The 26,376-nt window shown below is 37.8% G+C and overlaps 1 protein-coding gene and 2 long non-coding RNA genes across 4 annotated transcripts; 2 read left to right on the top strand and 1 right to left on the bottom strand.

Moving 5' to 3' along the window:
- Nucleotides 1-2,113, top strand: LOC309486408. Its single transcript, XR_014201530.1, has 3 exons — nt 1-263; nt 1,160-1,193; nt 1,443-2,113. It is a non-coding gene; the product is annotated as an uncharacterized lncRNA (long non-coding RNA).
- A 1,627-nt stretch (nt 2,114-3,740) lies between these two features.
- LOC309486840 lies at nt 3,741-11,256 on the top strand. 2 transcript variants are annotated; one of them, XR_014201694.1, is made up of 4 exons: nt 3,741-4,075; nt 4,326-4,407; nt 9,026-9,417; nt 9,592-11,256. It is a non-coding gene; the product is annotated as an uncharacterized lncRNA (long non-coding RNA). The 2 variants fall into 2 exon arrangements; XR_014201695.1 differs by having other exon boundaries at nt 3,776-4,075; nt 9,026-11,256.
- On the bottom strand, nt 11,110-13,979 carry cfl1l (cofilin 1 (non-muscle), like). Its single transcript, XM_082154313.1, has 4 exons — nt 13,724-13,979; nt 12,158-12,456; nt 11,502-11,578; nt 11,110-11,347 (listed from the first exon to the last, which is right to left on the bottom strand). Exons 1-4 carry the CDS (start codon nt 13,724-13,726, stop codon nt 11,235-11,237), a joined length of 492 nt encoding a protein of 163 aa, XP_082010439.1. The 5' UTR covers nt 13,727-13,979; the 3' UTR covers nt 11,110-11,234.
- Between the last annotated feature and the right edge of the window lie 12,397 nt (nt 13,980-26,376).

Below are 26,376 nucleotides of genomic sequence, written 5' to 3'. Positions count from 1 at the left end.
ATTACGTTTCGTTGCTTAGTCCCGCCCAGCCCACAACGGTTAGCTACAAATCTGTCTCTGTCGTCGATCTGTGTCAAGGGCAAGCGGGAGATTTGAATTCAGAGCTATAATCGTATTCGACAGAAGCAGCCGTGAGCAGGAGCGCTGCTGAACACATATTAGTTGTAGTCTGGTGTCAGTCAGTCAGTCCGGAAATAACGCGCCCTTTTTCAGTGAGCCTGGTTCGTCACAGCAGACCTCATCCCGACCGATCAACGGCTGAGGTAAGAGTCTAATACTACATGTAAATGATATTTTATATTACATTTGTGTTAAGTGGTTAGACTGTTTCCATGCTAACGTTAGCATTCTTAAATTATGTTCAGTCATAACTGGCGTCGAGGGCAAAACACAAATGCAGCATGGGTCTTTTCAATTATCGATCTGTGTTAAGAAAGATCAGTTGAACCCACTCTAACTTACTTGTTAACTTATAGACCTAAAACAATCTTTAGTAGACTTGTTATTCATATTAAAGTCCATAATTGTGTATAAAATCTTCGTTATGATAGTCAGTAACATTAAACCAATCTCTTAAATGGCGGGACATTTTGAAACCATGTGTGGAAGCTGAAAACTTTATTTTTCAATTTTTTTTTTTTTTTTTGTAAACTTTTTTTTTTACTTTATTTTATTATAGTAAAATTGTAGTAAACACGTTTTTAGCTGATTTTTTTTACCATTGTAATAGCCACAGTTTTACTAAAAATAGGCCTAACGTTACTGTGTTTCTTTTGTTTATTTCGTAATAGTTAACATGACTAACTTTATTAAGACCGTTAAGAAATCGAAATACTGTCTGTAACTTAACGTACTTGTTGATGATACAGGAAAGCCTAGAACAGGAAGACTAGAATATGAATACAACATGATGAACCCCTAGGTGTATCTAGGTCTAGGTCACAGTAAATCATATTCATTTAATGTTACTTTCTATAAATGTAACTTAGCTAAATCACATGGCAGCTCAAAATATTACTGCTGGCCTTTCCAGCTCAGCTTCAAGATCATAGTCAGTTGAGTTTTTGCATTGTCCCAATGGAACATATTCTGACATGTGTAAATCTAATACTGAGTTTTAAAATAACTTGTGTGTGTGTGTGTGTGTGTGTGATTTCAGGTCACGTGGAAAGCAGATGATCATGGCAAACAAGGTATGGGAAGAATTCATTAAAACATAAAAATCATAATGGTTCTGATTCCATATGTTCATAACAGTCTTCTGATTCCATATGATTGCACTAAAAGTATGCACAAGGTTTGGATTTGCTACAGCAAGATTACGATTGTGTTAGATTCCACCCATCTTTCTTTCTTTTTTTTAACTAGGCTCTGTCATTTAGAAACATGACTTTTCCTATCACTAATATCTTAATGACACATATCTCTACCTTTTAATCCAGCCAGATGATCTGACGGTTGCTGCTCGCATCTCAGCCTACCTGATGGAAAATTCTTGCTGGATGAATGACCTTCACCTTCAAATCAGCCTTGCCAAGACAGAACTGCTTATGGTTCAACTTTCAGCCAAAACATACTTGCTGTGATCCTGCTGATTTGCCTTATCATTAGGAGGATCAGGCCCTTCCTATCGGAGCTACACAACTCTCTTGTTCTATCCAGACTGGGCTATTGTAATGCTCTCCTGGCAGCTCTTCCAGTATCAGTCAAACCTCTGCAACTGATCCAGATGCTGCAGCAAGAGTTGTCTTTAAAGGTAGCCCTATGCCTAAACTCACTGCTTCAGATCTATGTGTCCTCCAGAAGCATGTGTTCTGCAAGTGAACGGCGCCTTGTGGTGCCATCATCCCAAAGAGACACAAAACCACTTTCACTGACATTTACCTGGACTGTTTCCTGGTGGTGGAATGACCGGCGCAACTCAACACATTTTCAAGAAACTGCTAAAGATCCATCTTTTTCATAAACACTTCACCCAATAATACTATATCTTTGTAAAAAAAAAAAAAAAAAACCTTGCTATGTGTACTGTGCGACTAACTGGGACTTGTCACTGCACTTGTTGCTTTTTATTATCTTTAATTATTATCTTAATTGGTTAGTCACTTTAGATAAAATGTAATTGTAAATGTTAAAATAAGTTATACTGTAAAGGTATACGGTAAATGCTTTTTATTGTGGATATATTTACATGTTCTAAATTATATACTAAGCATCTATTTCCTATCAATCACTTATCTTGATGTCAATTACTAATACTGTAAATATGCAGGTATTCTGTACTCATACATTTAGTTAATTTAAAAGAAATTGACTGTACATTTGCTATTATTAAGAACTTAATTAGAGATGTTGTGAAATTGGATCGGTACAAATAAAAATAAAAACTGTAAATTTACAAACATTTGTATTTGAATTTATGTACTTGTGTGCATTTTTTATACATAATTTCATTGTTATTTTACACAGAAAAACTATATTAAAAGAAAATTACTGTAGATAGACAGCATTATTATATAAAATTATTTGTATAAAACCTTAAATTTACAGTATTTAATTGTTTTAAAGGTGTATATGACTTTTTTTAAACGTTAAAAATCCCAATAATTACATAAGATTTTATGTAATATTAAAGATATAATCTGTTATTTAATTATGGAAAATTACTGTATTTTAACGAGATTGTTTTTTGCCGTTATTTTACGGTAATTTTCTGGCGCCCCAGCTGCCGGAATAATACCGTTTTTTCACAGTTTTTTTTTTTACAGTGTACAACTAAACTATTTTTATTATTTTTAATCTACATTCCATTACCCATATTTATATATGCTTTAGTTTGAGGTATAAGATGGAAATCTGAACCAGTTTGCGGCCTTCACATTCCATTCCTTTACTAACAAGTTGAAACAATAAGCCGAGTTCTTGTTACCTCAAGACGCTGAGGGTCAAGTAAACTCAGGAATGTATCTGATACAAAAAAATAACACATTGAGTAGGTCTTACAAGTAGTTCATAAGCATTACTCAGACCTATGACATATGAAAACTTTGATGTAAGGTGTTGCCCAATCATTTCTGTCCTCTCCAAATAATTCTCTATAAAATCATTACAATCAATAAATAAATATAGGAAAATCAGCCAATAGAAATGAGTTTTCCACCCTGTTTGACCAACATGCTAATATTTTTTATTATTTTTATTATAGTTGTTGTAGTTAACTAAAAAATAAATGTATACACCATCACCTGTTTCCTTCACTAATTCGTTCAGATTAGGTTTTTCAGTAAATAAATAAATATTCCATGTAGTTCGTTAATCAATGAGAGACCATGGAAATCACAAGCAGAAATTAGCAGAATGCAGTTTCAAATACTTATAGATTGAGTTTAGCAGGCTATCACACTGTAGCACATGTAGCCTACGGTTTTGAACAGTTGTAATTCAAATAATTGCATTGCATTAACGAGAGCCAGTTTTTAGCAAATGGTATGCAAAACACACACTGAAGAAAACTGTCCCGGTGTGAAGACTTACCATTCCTGCCGCTTGTTCTGAGGGGGAAGAGAGAAGTGTGTAGTTGCCCTAAAAAGGAAGCGACTCAGGAGCACGCGGATGTTGATTGATTGATTGAAGTTTATTTTGAGCAACAAAAAGTATACATATATATGCATTTAATATACACATTTAATTACAAAATGGTTGTGTTGGGATATATATGATTATATGATTTATATATATGATTTATTTTGAAATGTATCGGTTTGTTCTGGATGGACATACGGTATTATTTTATTTGTGCTGGTAAATTTGATTTGAAAAACACTGCAGATAACCTGCATTTAAACAGAAAACAACCTAATGTTTTGTTTTATGCTACTTCAGTAGTTTGAACCAAGTGTATATAAAGAATTATGACTGCTCTCAATATTTCTCAGTGAATCTGTTCCCTTATCTTTCCATGTTTTTTCCCTGAGTGCAGCTGGATGAGAAAGTGTTGCTGCTTGAGGCCCAGGTGGAGAAACAGCTTCAGTCAGCTTCCACTGACAGTCAGAGCCAATCTGAAGAGATGACGCACGTGAGCGGACACTCCTGCCTAAAGGCCTATTCACTAAAACACAATATGAGATACAAAAGCAAAACAAAGTCATCTTAGTCATTCAATCCATTATTAAATGTCTTATAAATAAGAGTTTGATGGGTTGATATACATGCAGTTTAATTTAATCTGACGTTGTCAATAGGTCTTGAGCTTCTGATACGTAACACATGACTGACTTGTAGCTCGTTCTGCTCTGCCATTTAACAGTTGGTTTGTTTGTTTTCAGTTGAAGCAGGTTTTAGCAGAATCTGAAAGACAGCTGAGTGTGGCCATGATGGAGGCACAGAAACAGGGAGGAACTTTCACAGGTTGGTTTCCTTTGAAATCCAAACATTTGCTAAGGGTTTACACCCATTATCCTTTTTTGTCAAGTCAAGTCACCATCATTTATATAGCACTTTTAACAATGTAGATTGTTTCAAAGCAGCTTTACAGTGATAGTATGAAATTAAAGTAACAGAGATTGTTTTGGCTTTATAGCAGCTCTAGAATAAAGTTATTGTCTATCTTAAGGTAGTTTTGATTGATTCACTTCCGTCGCAACGATCATTAGTTATTAACTTAGGAGCTGCTAACACGACACCGTTCTAACAGAAAACCCTTAATGCAATCCGGCCGCTCATTTGCACAAAACAGTGCCTGATGGCTCGAGAACGCAAATCATGAAATAGGATCCAAGGTACAAGCCTTGAAAAATGTATAATACAGATTTTTTTTTCACTTCCGCAAAGCCACGTGAACCGGAAATATCCCGACAAACGTTTTATCTGGACAGAGGTAAAGAGAAGGGAAGGAGGCCTTCACAGGGGAGAGACTAGTTGACACTTCAGGACTGCATTGTCGTCATGTCCAGGCACAGGTCCTTCATCAGATCGGATACGGCCTGGATCTGACGGACTGCGGCAAACCTCGGGATAAACAGAGAGACTAATATTAGCGTAGACGCCATCCTTCTTATGATGTAACAAGTACATCAGGATTTATGGGAAGTGTTCCCGGTTTCGGATGAGCTAATCTATGCAGCCTAACATTTAATTATAGAAGTCTATGATGTGTTATGTGTATGCTAGGTCAAAGAGATGTGTTTTTAGTCGAGATTTGAACTGACAGAGTGTGTCTGCTTCCTGGACAATGTTAGGAAGACTGTTCCAAAGTGTTGGTGCTAAATAGGAAAAGGATCTACCGCCAGCAGTCAATTTTGATATTCTAGGTATTGTCAACTGGCCTGAATTTTGAGATCGCAATAGACGTGACGGACTATAATGTGTTAAGAGCTCGCTCAAGTACTGGAGAGCTAAACCATTTAGTGCTTTGTACGTAATCAGCAATATTAAAAATTTATACAATGTTTAATAGGGAGCCAATGCAGTGTTGACAGAACCGGACTAATAAGGTCATACTTCCTGGTTCTGGTAAGAACTCTAGCTTCTGCGTTTTGGACCAGCTGTAGTTTGTTTATTAAGCGTGCAGGGCAACTACCCATAATAGCATTACAATAATCTAGCCTTGATGTCATGAATGCATGAACTAACTGTTCCGCATTTGTCATTGAGAGCATATGATGTCATTTAGATATATTTTTAAGATGGGAAAATGCGGTTTTACAGATACTAGACACGTGACTTTAAAATGAAAGATTGGTATCAAAGAGCACACCCAGGTTCCTAACCGACAACGAAGACTTGACAGAGCAGCCATCAATTGTTAGACAGTATTCTATGTTAGTACGTGAGGAAGTTTTTTGTCCAATAATTAGAATCTCTGTTTTTTCAGAAATAAGTAGTAGGAAATTACTAGTCATCCAGTTTTTTTATATCAGCCATGCATTCCGTTAATTTTGTGAATTGGTAAGTTTCATCAGGGCGTGAAGAAATATAGAGCTGAGTATCATCAGCATAACATTGAAAACTAATGCCATGCTTCCTAATGATATCTCCTAAGGATAGCATGTACAGAGTGAACAGCAACGGTCCTAGTACTGAGCCTTGTGGTACGCCATACTGAACTTTTGATAAGACATCTCTTCATTTACTGCTACAAACTGATAATGGTCAGATAAGTATGATTTAAACCATGCTAATGCAATTCCACTAATGCCATCATAATTTTAGAGTCTATTTAAAAGAATGTTCTGGTTAATGGTATCAAATGCAGCACTAAGATCAAGTAACACTAATAGAGAGATGCAACCACGATCGGATAATAAGAGCAAGTCATTTGTGAGCTGTCTCAGTACTATGGTACGGTCTAAATCCTGACTGAAAATCCTTGCAGATACCTAAATGTAATTCTAAAAAGGAACATAGTTGTGAGGATACTGCCTTTTCTAGTATCTTTGACAGAAAAGGTTGATTCGAGATCTGCCTGTAATTGACTAATTCTGCAGGATCAAGTTGTGTTTTTTTAACAAGCTGTTTAATCATAGCGAGCTTAAAAGTTTTTGGTACGGATCCTAATGACAAAGATTAATTGATATTAAGAAGAGGATCTATGACCTCTGGAAGCATCTCTTTCTATAGCAGGGAACGGCAACTGGCGGCCCGCGGGCCAAAACTGGCCCGCCAGCAATATTTTCTGGCCCGCCGGATTATTTTGGTAGTCCTAAATGCTGCACAAAACTCTTCCACTACTTGAGAAAAGCCGTAGTCGCGCGGCGATTTCACCGCCGCATACTGTGTGAAACGCCCATAGGGAATCATGCGGCGCGGGATTACATTTTAAAGTATAACTGGCGTTCACACCGGACGCGAATAGCGCGTCAAATTCGCGCCTGCCGCGTCTAGTTATACGCTTGACCACTTTGTGTCCGTTCGCGGGTCAAAAGACGGTAGCGGTCAGAACTCTGGTGTACTTTGGACGGAGCGGGCGGTCTGACTGACAATAGCCCACTCGCACTCCCGACATCTTTTGACAGCGTATCCGCACTTAATTCTGACCACCTGTACACCTGCTCTGAGGAGCTGTTTGGTACTGAAACCATTGTCAGTCAACAACATTATTTTTTTATAATGGATGTTTGAAATAGTTCGGCAGAAAATAGCCTACTTCATTTCGTCAGTAGGGCAATATGATTTTCGTTTATGTTGCTTAGAAATTTGAGTGATAGGCTTTGTCCTATTTAATTTGTTATTTATATTTCTTTCTTTTTTTCTGTGGCATTTTTTTTCTCTGCTGACAGTACAATGTTAAAATAGCCTACTATTTATATTGACACGAACACAATTTTTGTATAGCATTTATAATTATTATAGGCTACTTAATCTCCTTCTTTCCGTTAGAGACATTTGAATGTGAGATTATGGAAACGAGATCTAAATTTTGTAGACCCGTCAGGTCGGGAAATAAAGCGGGGGTAACACCGAGTATATTTTAAGCGGTTGCTGAATAGAACCTTGTGGGAGCGGGACGGAAAAAAAACAGTCCCGCGCAGACCTCCTTAAACCTTAGGTGTGTATGTGTGTGTCCCGAATAAATAATAATAATAAAAAAAGGAATAAAGTTCAAAAGTCGGACTGTACGGAATGAGGCATGATTGCTATTCACACCTTTATTAAAATGGCTGTAATCTGTTACCACAATAGTACTTGATCTGTTTAAAATGATTTCCTTGATATATGCATAAATTAAAAATTAAAATTAAAATTTGTCTAATACATTTTTTCTATTTTTGATCTGAGCACAATCAGAAAATCAGAAAACCCGTCCTTATTCGTTTTTTTTTTCTTTTTCATTTCAGTTCAGGAAATAAATAATGGAAAAACAAGTCGTTTTTCATCTTTTTATTTTTGGTTTTAATAAAAAAATAAAAATAAAAAAAAAGATTGAATGAATGATCCACGGACGGTGACGGACACATCATATTCCACAATTATAGGCCTATATAAGAGTATTTAATTTGTATCCATAGGCCTACTCCGTGTAGCTGGCCCGCCATCTACTGGCTAAAAAAAATATTGGCCCGCGGCCAAAGTTACTTGCCGACCCCTGTTCTATAGCTTAGTCTATAAGGTCTAACATACATGTTGTTGATTTAGATGATTTAACAAGTTTAGAAAATTCTTCCTCTCCTATAGCAATGAATGAATAAAAATGTTCCTCAGGGAGACTACAATGCACTGCCTGATGCGATACTGTAGTAGGCGGTTGCATAGTTATAATTTCTCCCTGATATTATCAATCTTGTGAGTAAAGAAGTTCATAAAGTCATTACTGCTGTGCTGCTTGGAACGTCTGGGGTTGAAGTTTTATTTTTTGTTAATTTAGCCACTGTTTCAAATAAATACCTAGGGTTTTGTTTATTTTCTTCTAATAGGGTTGAAAAATAAACAGATCTAGCAGCTTTTAAGGCCTCTGTACACAATCGTGCTCTCTTTCCATGAAATGTGAAATTGTTTATCCATATTATATCTGCTTTTTATTTTTTGAACATCAATTACATTTTTACCCTTAAATGGGTTTAGGAGTTTTTTGTATGTCCTAATTCGGGGAACAGACACAGTCTCTACATGATGATATCTAGGAGAAAGAGTCTTTATGTGATGAGATTTATCTGACCTCAGTGATCTGAGACAGCTAGCAGATGGTCGGTTTAGCCAGTCTGTCTGCTTCCTGACCTGAGCCCCAATTCATGTTTGAGCTCTAAGACTATGAGCCATATTACTAAAGGGAAGAGCAGCACCATCCTGGGAGGTCAGACCAACAGGTCTGGTCTGCCCCAAAAACTTTTCCAATTGTCTATGAATTCTATATTATTTTGCGGACACCATTTAGACAACAAGCCATTGAGTGAGCAGTCTACTAAGTATCTCATCACTCCTGCGAACAGGAAGGGGTTTTACTTTGTTTACTCACAATCCTGTGCCAGACATGAGGCTTTGCCGAAGATAAAAGTTGTTGGTTTTGTTGAGTGACAGCTTACTTTTCCAGGTCAGGCAGCAACTGAGTGACGTGATAAAGTGAGCTCAGGGAGTGGCGGAGAATGGGCAGCCTGACGCAGAGGAGTATCAGTTTATTTGATCAAAAATACATGGAAACAGTACTGTAAAATATTATTACAATTTAAAATAATGTTTTTCTATTTAATATACTTTAAAATATTATTTATTTCTGTGATGATAAGCTGAATTTTCATCAGCCATTACTCTAGTCTTCAGTGTCACATGATCCTTCAGAAATAATTTTAAAAAGCCCATTATTCATTCAACTCTTCAATTCCATCCTTTTTAGGCTCAGGAGGCCCTCAAAAGACAGCTTCAGAGCCATCTAGAACAGATGAAGGCAACTGAAGACACTTCATGGGTGATGTTGTTCAGCTGAAGGTACATTTTGACTAGATGATAAACAGTATGATCAGTTTTTGTGCCTTTTTTATGTTCACAAGTTCTAGAATTTGATGTTGCATGTGAAATCACTCTCAAAGGATGGAACGATTTAATTTTGAATATAGCCTTTAATGCTGACATGACAATAATGCTTGTGACTTTGTGTTTTAGGAGTGTCTAGAAAAGGAGCGAAAGATGACCAAAGATTTGGGCCAGGCAGCCACCAAACTCCAGCAGCTGCTGAGAAACAGTCAGGACCAACTTGCCAAAGAGAAAGAGAAAGTCAGAACCCTGCAGGATAAATTGCAAGACCATTTAAAACATTATACATAAAAAGTTGATATAGTTGCATGAATAGCTGCATGTCTTTGTTAATGTTGTTCATGTGCTTTGATTTCCAGGAGGGTGATGGGAGAGCTGAAGCAAGGCACTTCTGTTTGAGGTGGAAAACAAAAAGTTTTGCCAAAAATTGTCTTAAGATGACCAAAATGAAGCATTCCTGAATTTGTTTTTGATTTTTTGCCTTGGTAGAAATTGTATGAAGACTTTCGAGAAATCTAACTTGTGCAAACATTTTTATTTAGGAGGTGTGCTGGAACTATTTTCACTTTACATTCCAGCTTAAACCTTCTGACTATGTCAGAAATGATTCATCAACTGCCTTATATATTCTTAGTGTTCTCGCATCTCCTCCTGATGTCAGTGTTAGAATGGAAACTGCATGTACGTTATATGTACATCAACTAGTGCAATTAATTACTTGTAAGTGAATGAGTATGCATAATTGTATGGTACATGGGAACAGCATTTGGAATGCCCTCTCTGTAGTTGGCATCAACACCACTGTATAAGTTTGATAATTAATAAATGAAAGCCATATTGTTGTTTAATGTTTCAAAAAGGCTGTTTATTTCTGCAAAGATGCATCTAGATTTAGAATTCAAAAAATACTTTGGATTAACATTTTATAATGCCCAACATGACAAACTGTGTTAAAGTTTTTGGTATCTTTTGTAAAACATTATGATTTGAGACACAAAGTTTTTGAAAATCACTTGATTTTATTTTTCCAAGTACACATTGCTGCTTTAGGTAACACGTAACAGTCCTATTGTAATTTCCGGCATGAGATTTTGGATGTCACTATACTATATTTGATGGTTTGTTATTGTAAACAGTGTTATTCTTTTTTTAATAATGATCATAAATGTAAATGGATAAATGTGACCCTGGACCACAAAACCAGTCACATGGGTCAATTTTATGAAATTGAGATTTATACATCATATGAAAGCTGAATAAATAAGCTCTCCATTGGTGTATGGTTTGTTAGGATAGGACAATATTTGACCGAGATACAACTATTTGAAAATCTGGAATCTGAGGGTGCATAAAAATCGAAACATTGAGAAAATGGCGTTTAAAGTTGTCCATTTATGTTTGTGATTGTGCTGTATTCACTCACAAAAATAAATATTTTATATATTTACTAAATATCTTCATGGACCATGATCTTTACTTATTATCCTAATGGTGTTTGGCATAAAAGAAAAAACGATAATTTTGACCCATACAATGTATTGTTGGCTATTGCCACAAATATACCCGTGCGACTTAAGACTGGTTTTGTGATCCAGGGTCACAAATATGTTTTTTTTCTCACTTGATCAAATGACATACAAATACTGGTTCCAATGAAATACAAAGTTTATTATTAATTATAACCCAAAAACACATTTCTTTCGTAAAAATCTTTCGTTTTGACCAAAAGGCTGTTAGTGGGGTGTTGGGTCAGTGGTCTCATTGGTGTAATTTTACACACTTTTCCCCTCCAAAGACTTTACTACATCCCGCCCACCAAGTTTCTCCACAAGACTTGATGCTTCTTTGTCTGCGTGGTCATTAATTTGCCACTCAAATTTCAAACCTGTGGAGAGAGAGAAAAAAAAGCGCCATATGTTATTTTAAACTTTTTAGTTTTCCTTTTTCTGTAAAACTGCTTTGGAACCATGTGTACGATAAGAAACGCTTTAAAAATAAATTGAAATATTCATTATAACATTAAAAGGACAAAAACCAACCTGGCATTTTGGCCTTGACAGCAGACTTTGAACTTGCATAGACCATTTTATTCCTCATGGGGGCGTCCTCAGGGGCACTGTTCAATAAAGAGACACAAAAGCAAGATGGTGAAAATTTGGAACAAGTTAGGAAAATGTGCTGTCCTTATGGCTGCTTCACACCAAATGCATGGTGTTCAACTGTTGCTTTTTTATTCTTTTTATATAAAAACATGTGCTAAATGGACGTCTTTGACAGTTACACACCATGTCCCGCACCAGCCCTACATTTTATATATTTAAATATATTTAAAAACTCAGCCTTATTTTCATATAATTAGCAGTTTAATACAATTGAGCAGGGGCTAATCTTTTTAAAAGCAAAAAACACATTCTGTGCAAAAGGCCCCTATGAGCTGATGTTATATTTCTGTGTTTTTCTGCTGGGTGCTCAAGTTCCCACCAAAACTCACTTTCAAATGTCAACAATAAGAGACATTCTTGACGACTGACAAAGTTACAGCCAAAATATGTGCACTTATTGTAAGAGTAGCTTATAGAAATGGCATGATTCACTATTCTTACTAATATCACTAATATTATATCACAAGCAAACAGCCACACAGAACACAGGCCTGCAAAAGTAGATTAATCAGAGAGTTACAAGCGCCTCTTACGAAAAGATGAAGACCAGGTCCTCCTTCACACTCTCCTTGTTCATATAGGTGCAGTCGTACAGGGCGTAGCGGCACTCTTTGGAAGGAAGCTTACTGATGACTGTCTTAAAGACGTCCCCTGTGTTCTCCACATCTTTGACTCTCAGGCAGTTTTCGTGGTCCACTATGATGCTCTTTTGGTCTTCACTCAAACGCATGATTACTAATTTAAACCTTTCTTTCTCGTTGGCACCTTGGAAGCGCACCTTGATTGCTTCATAGTGGGTTACCACTTCATCACTGATGGCTACACCTGAGGCCTGGGTGAAATAAGGGAAAGAATAATGATAAAACATGTAGAAATGATAACTATACAACTGAACTATTAAGTAAGATGGCATTTCCTTCCAGATGACTTTGAGGAAGACACAATTGAAACACAGCAGATCATTGTATGAACCTCATAAAATTATCTGTATTAGATTAGGCAGACACAGGACTACAACTAAACCATTTTTATTCTTTTTAATCTTCATTCCATAGGCATTACCCATATTTATATATGCTTTAGTTTAAGGTATGAGATCTGAACCAGTTTGCGGCCTTCACATTCCATTCCTTTACAAACAAGTTGAAACAAGAAGCCGAGTTACACCTCAAGACGCTGTGGGTTAACTAAACTCAGGAATGTATCTGAATATTATTTTGGTAACACTTTCCATTATAGTGTCCATGTCTATAATTTTATATACAACAATAGTACAAGTTTTCCACCTTACTAGACCCAGTCAGACTTTCAGCTCACCCAGGAACAAACCACTAGTATAAATATAATCAACTTTCTTTAACTACAATTACTACATTATATAATGGTCAAATGTTTATTAGTTAGAAAGTCAGGATATAGTTCTAAATGTCATGAAATCTTAATATCTGTATGTTATAGCTTCTCCACAGGCCCAGTGGAGTAACTTGGTGGACACCCAAGGGACCACAGACCCCTTGTTGAAAACACTAGTAATAGCAATAATATGTAATTCTAATCTGCTCAATCACAAAATAACACCACATTAAGTAGGTCTTACAAGTAATTTATAAGCATTACTCAGACCTTATGACACATGAACACCTTGATGTTAGGTGTGGCCCAATCATTTCTGTCCTCTCCAAATAATTCTCTATAGAATCATTACAATCAACAAATAAATATAAGAAAATCAGCCTATAGAAATGACTTTTCCACCGAGTTTCACCAACATGCCAATAAGTTATTAATGTTATTAACTAAAAAATAAATTTATAAAGCATCACTTTTCATTCAGATTAGGTTTTTCAGTAAATAAATAAATATTCCATCTAGTTCGTCAATCAATGAGAGACCATGAAAATCACAAGCAGGAATTAGCAGAATGCAGTTTCAAAGATTGAGTTTAGCAGGCTATCACACTGTAGCACATGTAGCCTACGGTTTTGAACAGTTGCAATTCAAATAATTGCATTGCATGAACGAGAGACAGTTTTTAGCAAATGGTTTAACGGCATGCAAAACGCATACTGAAAGAAAACTGTCCCGGTGTGAAGACTTACCATTCCTGCCGCTTGTTCTGAGACGGTAGAGAGAAGTGCGTAGTTGCCTAAACATCAAGGAAGCGACTCGGATATGAACACGCCCTCTTCAGAACGGCAACAGATCAGTCCTGAATGACTTCTGACTTTCCACCTGTTGTCCGCAACTGCAAACGCCGTTAATTACAAAATGATTGTGTTGTGATATATCCTGTTGTCGTCCTGTTATTTATATTTTGTAGCTGTGATAAGAAAGTCACATAAAAGTGATATGTTTATGACATGAAAGATTTCAGGTGAGTCAGAGCAGTTTGAAGGTGGAGACTGACCAAAACGCCCTTATAAGGAAGACAGAAACTGACAGAAAGCCTGACAAAACCCCTTATTTGGCGAAAGGGGCACAAATATTACATTTGCATTGATGGGAGGATCCAGGTGTAAAAATGCACACTTGACGTAGGATAATCACGATGATTATTATAGACCAGCTAATTGTTTTTAATGTTTCATGTTAATGATTAAGTTTATTTCTGCTTAGTTACCCATGGCGTGATTCGTCAGGGGCAGTGTTTTTTTTAACCATATATGGCCCATTCCAGAATTGCCAAGTTTTTATTTAACTATTTATACATCAAAACTCATAGAACACTTTAAATTTACAATATTTGCTGATCTTAAACCTGTAAGATATAAAAGATTTCTGGAAAAAAGTCAACTTTGTTATAGACAAATTAGGTCAAATTTATAGTCAACAAATGTAATTTCGTCTGTATATAGCTTTAAAAATAAATGAAATGCTTTGAAATGTCATGTAGTAAGAATGTTAGTTATGACACAACTATGTCTATGACACAACTATGACACAAGAGTTGACATTGAGTTATGAATAACAGAGTGTAACACCCATATTCAAAAGACCAAAAACAACATTTTCTGCCTGACACTGAAAGTTTTGAAACCATTTTTGAATGTATAAAATTGGTTCGTTTTTCCTTTTTCAGCAAAATATTTCAAGAGAGTCCTCATTTTATTTTTCTTCGCCCTGACCTCCTTTTCTTAAAAAAAAAAAAAAAAAAATGTAATTCTAATTTAAGGCAATTTTTTTCACAAACCCTTTTTGTTATTCTTGTTGAAAGATCCTGATAGCAATCAATCACAGAAGTGGTATATATATATATATATATATATATATATATATATATATATATATATATATATATATATATATATATATATATAATAAAAAAAACATATATCATCTGTGAAAGTCTCAGGACAAATTTATTTCATCCAATTATTGCTTTCGGTCATGTCCTGCCTGTCAGTGTATGTATTTCCATACCTCCACGCACCTGCTCGCACAGGTATCACACCTCATCAGCACGTTCCATAAGGCTATACAGAGTTGTAGACAGACAGTCACTGAGCACCACAAACAAACAGCAGCCTATTTTTCTTGCTTAGAACATTGCTAACTCCTTAATTAAAATTTAAATTACATATCAGTTTGCAAAAGTGCTAGCTTGAGTTTTGCATGTTCTTTAAAGACATATGTTTACATTTGCATTTGTAAACATTAGAGCAATACAAACAAATTTAATTAAAATACATAAACAAACCAGGAAAAAATTATGGTGTACCTTTAACACTCCTTAACAGTTAAAAAGTAGACAGATAAACAACAAACAAATTGTACATATAAATAAGATCTATCTATCTATCTATCTATCTATCTATCTATCTATCTATCTATCTATCTATCTATCTATCTATCTATCTATCTATCTATCTATCTATCTATCTAAAAGGGTGGCACAGTTGCCTGACCGCAAGAAGGTCCTTGGTTTGATGAGTTTGAATGTTCTCTCTGTGTTGTTCTGGGTTTCCTTATCTGTTTTCCCCACAATCCAAAAGACATGCAAGATGGTGAATTGGAGACACTGAACACTAAACTGCATGTTGTTGTGAATGTGTGCGTCTTTGTATGAGCCCTGCAATGAACTGGCCATCTCTCCAGGGTGTTTCTTGTGCCAGTGGCCCAAGATGCTGCTCCTGCATTCCTGTAAAGAATGAAGCGGTTTGGAGGATTCATTGATTAATGCATTATTTATGTTGGAGAGGAAGAGGCCAAAATAGTGATTTCAACACTCAAAATTGAGAAACATGTAATTAGAGACATAATTAAAATCTATTCTTTAAAAATAGAATGACTGTTTTAATTATATATTTTTTATAGAATAATTAGTCCCCCAGAATCATTCTAGGGGACAGAAACCCAAGTTTACCCAATTGAAGAATAATATGCCTATTGTTGGAAAATTGCACTCAGTGCTGTCATGCTTTTCTTTGGTTTTATGTTTTATTATAATCCATGATTATGATTAAAAGGCTTAGACTAGTCATTCATTTTAAACCTTTTAAGAAAACGTGTCTGTTTTGTTGCATTATTTATCTGTTGTTGCATTTTGGCAAAGTGTGGACATTCATTCATTTTTCACTCATTGGATATAGCCTGTATTTCATTAGTAGACACTTTTTGCTCTGTGAGTTTAGAGGGATTTAAAACGGCACACCTATTATTGTTTTAAAGTCGGAAGCTCCGTTGGTCCAGCTGAGCATGATGGGACAGGTTCTCTGCTCATGGAGGAATGTGTATGCATGTGCAGTCCTGATAAAGACATATCCTCTACACTCTTGCTGTAAAGGTGCACATTAACTAATATTACATTTATTATAACATGTAAGCTCTATTTATCTAATTTGATTGGAGAAACAGCATGGCTGATATAGAATTACTGCACTGAGACTTTCACTTCTTGTAGGCTATCGCTCCTCACTGCAGCCTCTTGTTTACTGGTGATTCACATCCATGCTGCTTTTTATTAGCCCTATACAGCACTCTTGCTCTTGAGATGTAGTCTGATTAAATTACACTCAGTAAGTTGTGATACTTCATGCTGTATGGAAATGCAGATGTCAGTAGCTGGTTGAAAATATGTGACAATATCTTTTTCTGATATTGTTAATGCATGTTACTACTGAGATTTGATATCAACATTTTCTTTGGGAAACTTTTCAGGGGATACAGACAGTGATGACGTTAACCATATTTGGCAATAGGTACATGGAAAGTCACTCAAATTAATAATAATAATCAATAGTAACGTTTTATTCACTAGATGGCGCTATTACACCGCCATAAAAACGGCATTGAACTGGTTTCTCTTCAATTACCTATCTATCACACAGACAATCTACTGTGTCCAAGTCACCGATGCTGCATGTCTTTTGAATGTGGGGGGAAATTGAAGGAAAATTATGACACATACATAGTTAGAATAGAACAGTGTAGCCTACCCAATAAGCCTTTAATTGCAGTGCATTAAAGTCCCCATGAAATAAAAATGGAAGCTTTTTGGCTGTTAGTTTGATTATGTTAGCCTTTATGTTATCTAGTGTATAATAGTGTGCTCCAAAACAATGACAAAATTCGCATTTGAAAGATATACGCATTTAAAATGAACAGTTTCTCTCTACCACCAATACGGATAAACGATTTTGATTACATCATTCCACTTCCACACCTCAGCTTCTCATCAGATTTTCTGTCCAATCAAATACTCTATTGAATCTAAAGCATCCAACCCCCTACATTTTTTTACTGTTTTCTATTTTGTGAATGGCAGTGCACTATATAGGCAACAGTGAATGATTGAAGCAGTGTAAATGCTTTCAGTTTGGGTGAACAAAACCAGGTTTTGCGGCAGTGCCACAGGAATCTCAGTAGAGACAGAAGCACAGAAAGTGGATCATATATGCGTGAGTTGGCACAGAGCACAACAAATAGTAGACTTATTCAAAATCTACACAGAATAATGTATTTTAAAGCGCTATGGAGGAGATCAAACAAGAGATAATGCACCGATATAAATTGCAAGCTTTTCAAATGACACATAATCACCTTTACTAAAATAATCTTGTTTCATATATAACAGTTTCATATTAAATCTAAAGGTTGAATGGTATCTATTAGACTGTATTTTTAATACAACTATGGCTTTCACAAACTGTGAAATGCAGCTTTGCCTGGCTGTGACGTGAACGAAACGCTGTGCTTTTCAAGGCACTTCACTGGGAATTTAATTCAGAATTACTGACCTATAATACCAGATTGTACCAAGGGATTGTCACCACTGTGTTCATGGACTTTTCAGTTACCGTAGTTGTCATTTGTCACATGTTCCTTTGTTCAGTTTCCCACCACTAGTCTGTCTCCCTGGTTACCATCATTAGTTCATCTGTATCACCTGTGTCCTATTAATTACCATCATCTGTGTTGATATTTAGTTCCTCCTGTTCATTCTGTCTTTGTCTGATCTCTGTTATTTGAAAGTGTGTGTTGCTCAGCCTGTTTACCTGTCTTCTTGATCATTATTAAAACATTGTATTGGAAATTATCTTATTTGTCTGCCTTCCTGCAACCCACCGTGACAGAACATCAGACTGCCCAATATGGACAATAGGGCAAGAATGATCATCCTGGCTCAGGAGAGCCCTAACCTTTTTTCTTTTGTTTAGGACTTTGTGTCTTGCCGCCACCAGCTCCCTGGACAACGAGACCCTAAGGACCCTGTTCTGGATCGGGGCAACATTCCACCACCATATCGACCTCCCAGACACCACAGGATTGGACTGGAAAGAGACCATCATCAGGTGCCTGGAGAGCGTTGGGCCATGATTCAGAACACAGCCAGACCCAGAGCCAATTTCACCCTCGACCGCGGAGTACTCGTGTGTGCCCCCTGCAGACGGAGAGCTACCACCCGCCACGACACGTCAGCCAGAGCCTGAGGAGAAGAGGACACAGCTGACCCTCGCCCCAGAAGTGGAGCCTCATGGCAAGTTGGACCAGGGGTGTGAGCCAACGACAACAGCGGACGAGAGAGTCATGAATAAGGCGAATGAGGACTACTGATCAACTTCAGTGAGGAATTAACAACTCCGACCCTATCCCACCCGGTATCTTCATCATCACTGTTCCTGAACAGTAATAACGATTCCACAGACTGTGTATTACTCACCGTCATTCCGTCAAGATCCTATCCACCTCCATCACCCCAGAACTCAGTCAGTTCTCCAGCCTAGCCGCTGCCGGATGTCAACAGCCCTGCATCGTCTATGTGGAAGCCTTGCTATGACGTCGAGCCGCAGGTCCTGTTACCACCAGCAGCGTCAGTGCGAGAGGATTCTACGGCTCCGACTCCCGCCTTCGACCTCTTCGCTCCATCTCGGCCTGTCAGCTCCGTCTTGGCTCCTCCTACCTTCAGCTCCACCGGAGACAGGGCTCCCTCGTCCTGCCGGCCCCCCTTGGTCAGTTGTCACACCACTTCCGTCACGGACTTGGGGTCCGTCCGCGGCACTCTGTCTCTCCACCCCTACAACTGCAGCAGGTTCCTCCTTCACCTCGGCGTCACCTCTGTCCTCCATCACACCGGCTCCACCTCAGCCCTCGGGTACTCTGGCTACGCCTTCTCTGTACTCACGACATCGCCGAGATCTCCTGTGCCAGTGATGCCGCTGGAGTTCATCGGCTCTCCGTCTGCGCCTTCGGATCCATCTACCACACCTCTGTCGGTCGTTCCCCAGCTGTCGCCAGCCTCGTCACCACCTGGACTCCTCCCTCCCTTGTCTCTGCCATGGGCTGTCGGCACTGGGGAGCTCTGGGTCTGTGTCATTGGCCAAGCACCATCGTCGCCACCAGGGGATCGCCGTCCCATCATCACCATCCCTGTGTCTCACCATCCGGTCTTTACCACACCAGTATCCAGTCCTCCTGCCATCACCATCCCTTTGCCTCATCCTGCCACCATCCCTCCTCTTCTGCCTCCCCGTATCATTCCGCCATCTCCTCGTCCCCGTGTCCTTCCAGAACAGCTATCAGTACAACTCTCTTTGTGAGGACCAGTTTGAGTTTTCGACCATTGGAGTGAGGACAAAGAGAGTAAAGTGAGGACATTTTGGCCTGTTTGAGGTTCAAAACTTGGTTTTAGGGATAAGGTTATAATTAGGTTAAGGGTAGGTTTAGGGTAAGGGTTCAGGTTAGGCGCTTAGTTGTGATGGGTAAGCGGCTAGAGATTGTATTGTGTCAATGAATGTCCTCATAAAGATAGGTGTGTGTGCGTGTGCGTGTGCGTGTGCGTGTGGGGACATATGGTCAGACAACCTGTACACACATACACACACGGGTTTTTGTTTTATGGGGACATTCCATATCGACATAATGATTTTTATACAGTACAAACTATATTCTGTCCCCTAACCCTAAATCTACTCATCACAGAAAACTTTCTGTATTTTTATATTTTCAAATAACATCACCAAAAAATGTCCCCAAAAGGGCAAGGATTTCGGATATTGCCATCTTTGTGAGGACATTGTGCATGCAAAACATACCTGGTGACTAATGTGGGATTTTTCAGCAGGGTAGATTTAAATTTAGACTTGGTGGTATATATCTGTATTAATCAGGTGTTTTGATATTTGGAATATCCACTGTAACAATATTTATTTATATCTCTGTATTTTCAAGCAATTATATGTTATACAAGCAGTTGTGTAGACTCAAGCTATTGAAGAAACTAATTTCTCATTTCAAACATTAGAAGAAGTGAATATAAGATCGGTGTAAGCACCAGTCGCCGGGATTTAGCTCCTGGATTAACATCTTTTGTGTTCAAATTCCTGTTCAAAAACATAGCCCTAACCCTATCCCTACCCCTAAACTAACCCTACCCATAACTTAAATCAGAGGGAAATGATAGGTGAATAAGAATGATGTAGAAGCACCTAACCCTTGTTGAAAGGCTAAACTTGACATTAACTGTAAACTTGTCCCTCAAATCTGGTTGGTTGATTGGAACAAGGATGTTGATCCAGGAAAATGTTCTACTCTGTGAAATCACGATCACCGTGAGCACCACATGTCCTTTTGCAAATAATTTGTTTTTGTGGGCTGTTGTCAGAGTCAGAAATTATTTGCTGTGTAAAATTACTAAAAATGAATAAATAAATGCAAAAGCAATCACTTCTGAAACAGGATAGCAAGAAAAGACAAGTCTGTTTCTGTGGATTATGCTTAGTACATGAAGTATTTTTCATGATAGAGGTTTAACCAGAATATGAACCTTAATCAGAAAATGATATGCATGTAAGCATGGACAGAGAAACTTATTTCAGAGAAACCCGTTGTAAACTGTTCTTGAGTTTACTATCAAGCAATCCTTCTTTGCTGTGCATCATGCCAAAGTTTCAGCACTGTAATTGTTCTCCAGTTGTGCACTTATGTAAGTGTGTGGTTATGCAGTTTTGCAATGCTAATTTAAAATGTCTTTATGTTACGGAACCGTTGCTCTGTAGATCTGTGCCGAAGTGACTGTTAAAATAGAATTACACACAGCGTGCTGATGAAGCAAGTGTGGCGATTGCTCAAAAGACTCTGTAGAAGCGTTTGGATCGTTGGTATAAAAGAGATAGTTGATGTCTGATTGGCTGCTGAGAAGGGGGCGGTTACTCATCTGGAGCAGAAAGAGATGTTCTCTTTGAACCCTGTTAGTTCAGGGGTCTCTTGTGAGCTTACACAACAGGCTTGATGTCCACTGGGTCCTACTGGACATGACCACCACATTTTCCAAATCAAAAGTTCCTATGTGTACTAGTGTGTGCATGTGTGAGTTAATCTGCCAGAAAAATTGACCTCAGCGCTGTGCATTCATATTTCTCTCTCTCTCTCTCTCTCTCTCTCTCTCTCTCTCTCTCTCTCTCTCTCTCTGTGTGTTTATGTTTATGCACAAATCTGCTACTATGAACCCCATAACCTGAGCTAGGGGAGAAGAGGTTAAAGGTTATTTCAACACAACTGTTTTTGCCCCTCCCAAATCATTTCCAACACATGCAACAACTAAAGATGATGACAAATATCCAGGCCCATTTGAGAACATTTCTGGCTTTGGAAACATCTCCCCCCTACAGTGTACACACTGTAACTGTATTATGTTATGGTATTATTCTGAAAATGGCATTGCTTACACATTCTTTGGTGGTTGTGGATATGAAGTCAGTCTTGTGGCTGAAAATCCCGAAATGAAATGGCAGTGTTGTTTAACAATGTCAGTTTTGAAGATGAAGATTACACAGAATGAGTCTGCATGCGTAACTTTCAGCCTCTAAATCCAAACATATATTATTAATGCTGCTCGCATTTGATTTTAGGTTGTTAAAAGGAAAAACAGCCTCACTTTTAAAGCTGTGAATGAGTGAATCTCAAGTTGCCATGAAGAATACACACACACACACACATACACACAAACACACAAACACTCACACACACACACACACACACACACACACACACACACACACACACACACACACACACACACACACACACACACACACACACACACACACACACACACAGTCACACACACACACACACACACACACACACACACACAGTCACACACACACACACACACACACACACACACACACACACACACACACACACACACACACACACACACACACACACACACACACACACACACACACACACACACACACACACACACACACACACACACACACACACACACAGCGTGTTTAAGTTGCAGTTTATTGACCAGCTGCTATGGTTACAAAGCAGAAAGGCGGTGAAATTATTTCTCTGCAGTCAGATAATGATTTATGACTTAATAAAAGGAGAACAGAGAGCTGATTAAAGAGTGTCATGGAAAACAAAATGAAGGGTGCAAAACGCTGGTGCCACCTATGAACCCCAAGTAATTCTCTCTCTCTCTCTCTCTCTCTCTCTCTCTCTCTCTCTCTCTCTCTCTCTCTCTCTCTCTCTCTCTCTCTCTCTCTCTCTGGTTCTTTTCTTCTTTCACTTCTAACTCTAAAAATAAAGCTTTTGAAAAGAAACTCTGTGAGTATAAAATCATTGGTCCTTTTAAATGTTGTTATAAAGGTCTGTAATAATGTTGGAGTTCACCAGTCAGCTCTTTTCAAAGTGAAAACATCCTAGTTGCCAATGAAAGCAGTTCACAAAGCTTTAAATCAAATCATTTTGATGCAGAGTGACATAAAAATTTACAAAGAGTCATCTTGAGATGAACAGCCTGGATTGGGAAAATAGTGTGGCTTAAAGCAACACATGGGTTTTTCATGGGATTTGGTTGTACCAATCGGATGAGAGATTGATTCAATGATTTACTCATGAGTACAGTCTTGTTTAGTTCCAGAATGGGTCAGTGTTTTTGAAAGAATCAGTTAAATTAATGAAATTAAGAAGATCATTTAGTTGCCATCTACTGGTCTAATTATGTTACCTAACAAAACTCGAGGAGGACTGGAACTATTAAAAGTTACCCTAATCGAATATCTAAATCAACCATTTCAATTCCCAAAGGACAGTTGCATCAGATTTAACTCACAAAATTGCCCTCAGACTTCTGAGTAAGCCAAACACATTCTCCTTTATTTCATGCAAATGTGCTCACACACACTCCTCTCCCCCACAAAACAGCAACTGATAAGAAACTGTTGAGAGCAGTTGAGGGCACAAAAATATCAGTTTACATCCCACCTGTCTGACTTCAAAATCAAACCTCATCTGTCCATCGGCTCTGTCTTACCCCTCCCTTAGTCTTCCACAAGTAGATTATTGAACAAATAGAATAATAAAACACATTGATAAGGCCACTTTAGCAAAAGGGAGTACAGAATTGTTGGTCGGACATGAGTGATAAAGGACTATTAGGCAAGATATGATGCACTGAGAAATAAAGAGATACAAAAGGGAAAGATGGATAGAAAGACTGAAAGAGGAAGAGAGAAAAAGAGGGTATGAGGTTTTTCTCACCACACCTGTCCATATGGAGGATATCCGCTCTGGGTCCATTGTTCCTGAACCTTGATGTGGTAACAAGCCCCCAGGATATAAACACACTCATATATATACACACAGAAAGGATAAGGGCAAAGCATGGGGATCTTTACATGCATCCTGTACAGCTTCAGAGATCTGAGTGCTGTGCTGAGTATCATAGATCTATCATGTAAAAAATAGGAAATGCATTTAAAAAACATAGTCAAAAATAAAAGAAAAAATGTGTATTTAGAATGTTATACAATTTAAAAAATATTTGGCGAGAATGATAGCTTATATAATTCCGTGCATCCAATAATGCATAAATCCATTTGAAAAATACCTGTAAACTGTTTATCAAACACCATCGCTCACTGGCAGTGCAATCAAAACACTAAAATAGTGCATCTTAAAATTAAACTCTTATCTTGATAGTAGGATCGTTTCAGAGTGTGGCGGCCTCCGTTGACTGATGCATTGTGGGGATTCTTGTAAGCGACACAGTTCCCCTTCTGAGGTTTTGTTCCTCAGGTACATGTCGGACTGAATTTTGCATCCCCACCCTGTTACTCTGCGACAAAACAGAGTTCTGTGTTCTACTGTCTCTTATGGGTTTGCTATAGAGACCACACCAAACCATTCAGCTTTTATTGAAGACAAAAGACTCCTTGTGAGTTCTGAGTGAACAATGATGTTGGGGAACATGAAACCTTCAGAAGAGTAGTTTAACATCAAACAATACCCCTTCACCATGATATAAAGGTGTCTAAATATGTTATCATGCCTTTTTACTGGCAATTTTTCCACGGAGTCACCTTAATATTTTATCTCAGCACAAACTACATACATGTTATAAACAACCTCAATAACATTCACTCAAGAACTGAATTTACTGGACGGCAGCAATTACAAAAGTGAATAAATACAGCAGATAAACATTATCCCCTGCAGGACCCCTAATGTGCATTAGAAGTTGATAATAAATTCTTGAGATTTTAGAGCCGTCTTTAGACAGCTGTGTGGAACGGAAATCATTTAGAAACAGAGAGCACTTCTGTATGGACACAGGCACACATGTGCGACACTCGTTCGTCTGGCCATGAGTAAAATAAATAAACCAAGCCAACTTCTCCCTGGGACCACACAACAGGTGTATAAGATGTCTGTGTCTTTTAACGTGCCAGTGTTGTGAGGCCCGGGGTCTAATGGGAAAAGTAATCTCATTAAGCAAAGGCCGTTCAAACCCCTCCTGTCCAGCAGGAGGCAGTGTTGCCAGAGAAATTGTGCAGGTGCAGACGCAGGGAATAACAAGAAGACGCCACACTGGGATTAAAAAGACAAAAAAGCATAGCCTGAAGGCACCCAAAGTCAGAGTTTATGACTGGGCGTGACACACACACACACACTCTCATGCAGATACACATTTGTACACACTGCCCATTCAATAAGTATAGCCTCTGGCTAAGTAATACGTGTTTATGACAGAGTGTCTGAGACTCAGATTAATGGCCAAGCTTCCATTACAATATACCTTAACAGAGTGCAGACGGGCAGACAATTACGAACACACACAGACTGAAGAATTCCCAGAGAGAGAGATCATGCATGGATTCACACTGGCTAAGAAACACTGATCCAATCCCATATATCACAGGGTGTACATTTAAAGATAAAGACACAAACAGAGGAAACAAAGCAACCTAATGCAATGAACAATGCAACAGAAAACACATTTCTAAAACTTCAGACAGGCTCTGTGTTCCCCACGCAGATGTGCTTGATGGGATTTTCCTGATGTTTTATATTCACATAAATTTCACAGAATGAGCCCATATAGACTCTGATTGGTCACCTGCAGGGTTCATGTGCAGGAAACAGGCAAAGGACAGGTACTTCTAATTTTATGGGTGCTTTTAGTGTAAGTGCATACATGTGTGTGCGCTTGTGTGATCTGAGAAGAAGTGCATGTCCAGACTTGCTGGCTGACCCAGGTCAGAAATCTCAAGGAATGCATGAAACACAAAGCGGATATGTCTTTTGATTCACTGGAAAGTTGTTTCAACCTTGCGGCAGTATTAGAGCAGAAACGTGATTCAACAGAACAATTCAGGACAAGCAAAGCTGATTTGGTGAAAGCAAATGGAGTGATATTCCAAAAAGTCTCCATTTTGTATCTGCACTATTTATTTATTTATTTTGCCCCAATGGTATTAACGTATAAACAAATATAATTACATAATAATAGTAATAATAATTAGACATAAAATAAAATATAAAGCAATCCATCATTAGTGACAGGATTGTTAAAAACAATTGGTCAAGACTCGTTTGAACCATAAGGCCCTAAAATTTCCAGTGTGGAGTGAAAAAAGCCACACTGGTAACCAAAAATGGTAAAATAATCACTGAATCAGTCAAATATATTAATTGTAACCAGGCAACGAAACAAATTGTATGGGCTAAATCAGGTAGAAATAGCTTGTTATGGTAAAAATTGTAGGTTGCCACTCTTTGCACATGACTATGGTGAGTGATAAATATATATATATATATATATATATATATATATATATATACATATGGATATGCTAATTTAAAACCAGCATAAACATGAGTATTGTGAGTCTTTAGGTCACAACGTGTTTCATTAGATTCATTTTTTACAGAGGAATTGCTAAACAGAAACTTCAGCTTATGTATGCTATACACACACAAGCAGTTAGTGTGTTTATAGTTCTGTGAAGTGACT

Source organism: Leuciscus leuciscus, assembly GCF_965113295.1.
Source record: "Leuciscus leuciscus genome assembly, chromosome: 22".
NCBI lineage: Eukaryota > Metazoa > Chordata > Actinopteri > Cypriniformes > Leuciscidae > Leuciscus > Leuciscus leuciscus.
The sequence above is the reverse complement of the archived record's forward strand: the minus strand, read 5'-3'. Positions and strand labels throughout refer to the sequence as shown.

What these genes read in the sequence shown, in the direction of transcription:
- cfl1l (XM_082154313.1), bottom strand. An exon ending in GACCTGGTCTTCATCTTTTC is followed by an intron (nt 11,579 to 12,157) that starts GTAAGAGGCGCT and finishes TTTATTGAACAG; the next exon opens with TGCCCCTGAGGACGCCCCCA. An exon ending in TGTCAAGGCCAAAATGCCAG is followed by an intron (nt 11,348 to 11,501) that starts GTTGGTTTTTGT and finishes CTCTCTCCACAG; the next exon opens with GTTTGAAATTTGAGTGGCAA.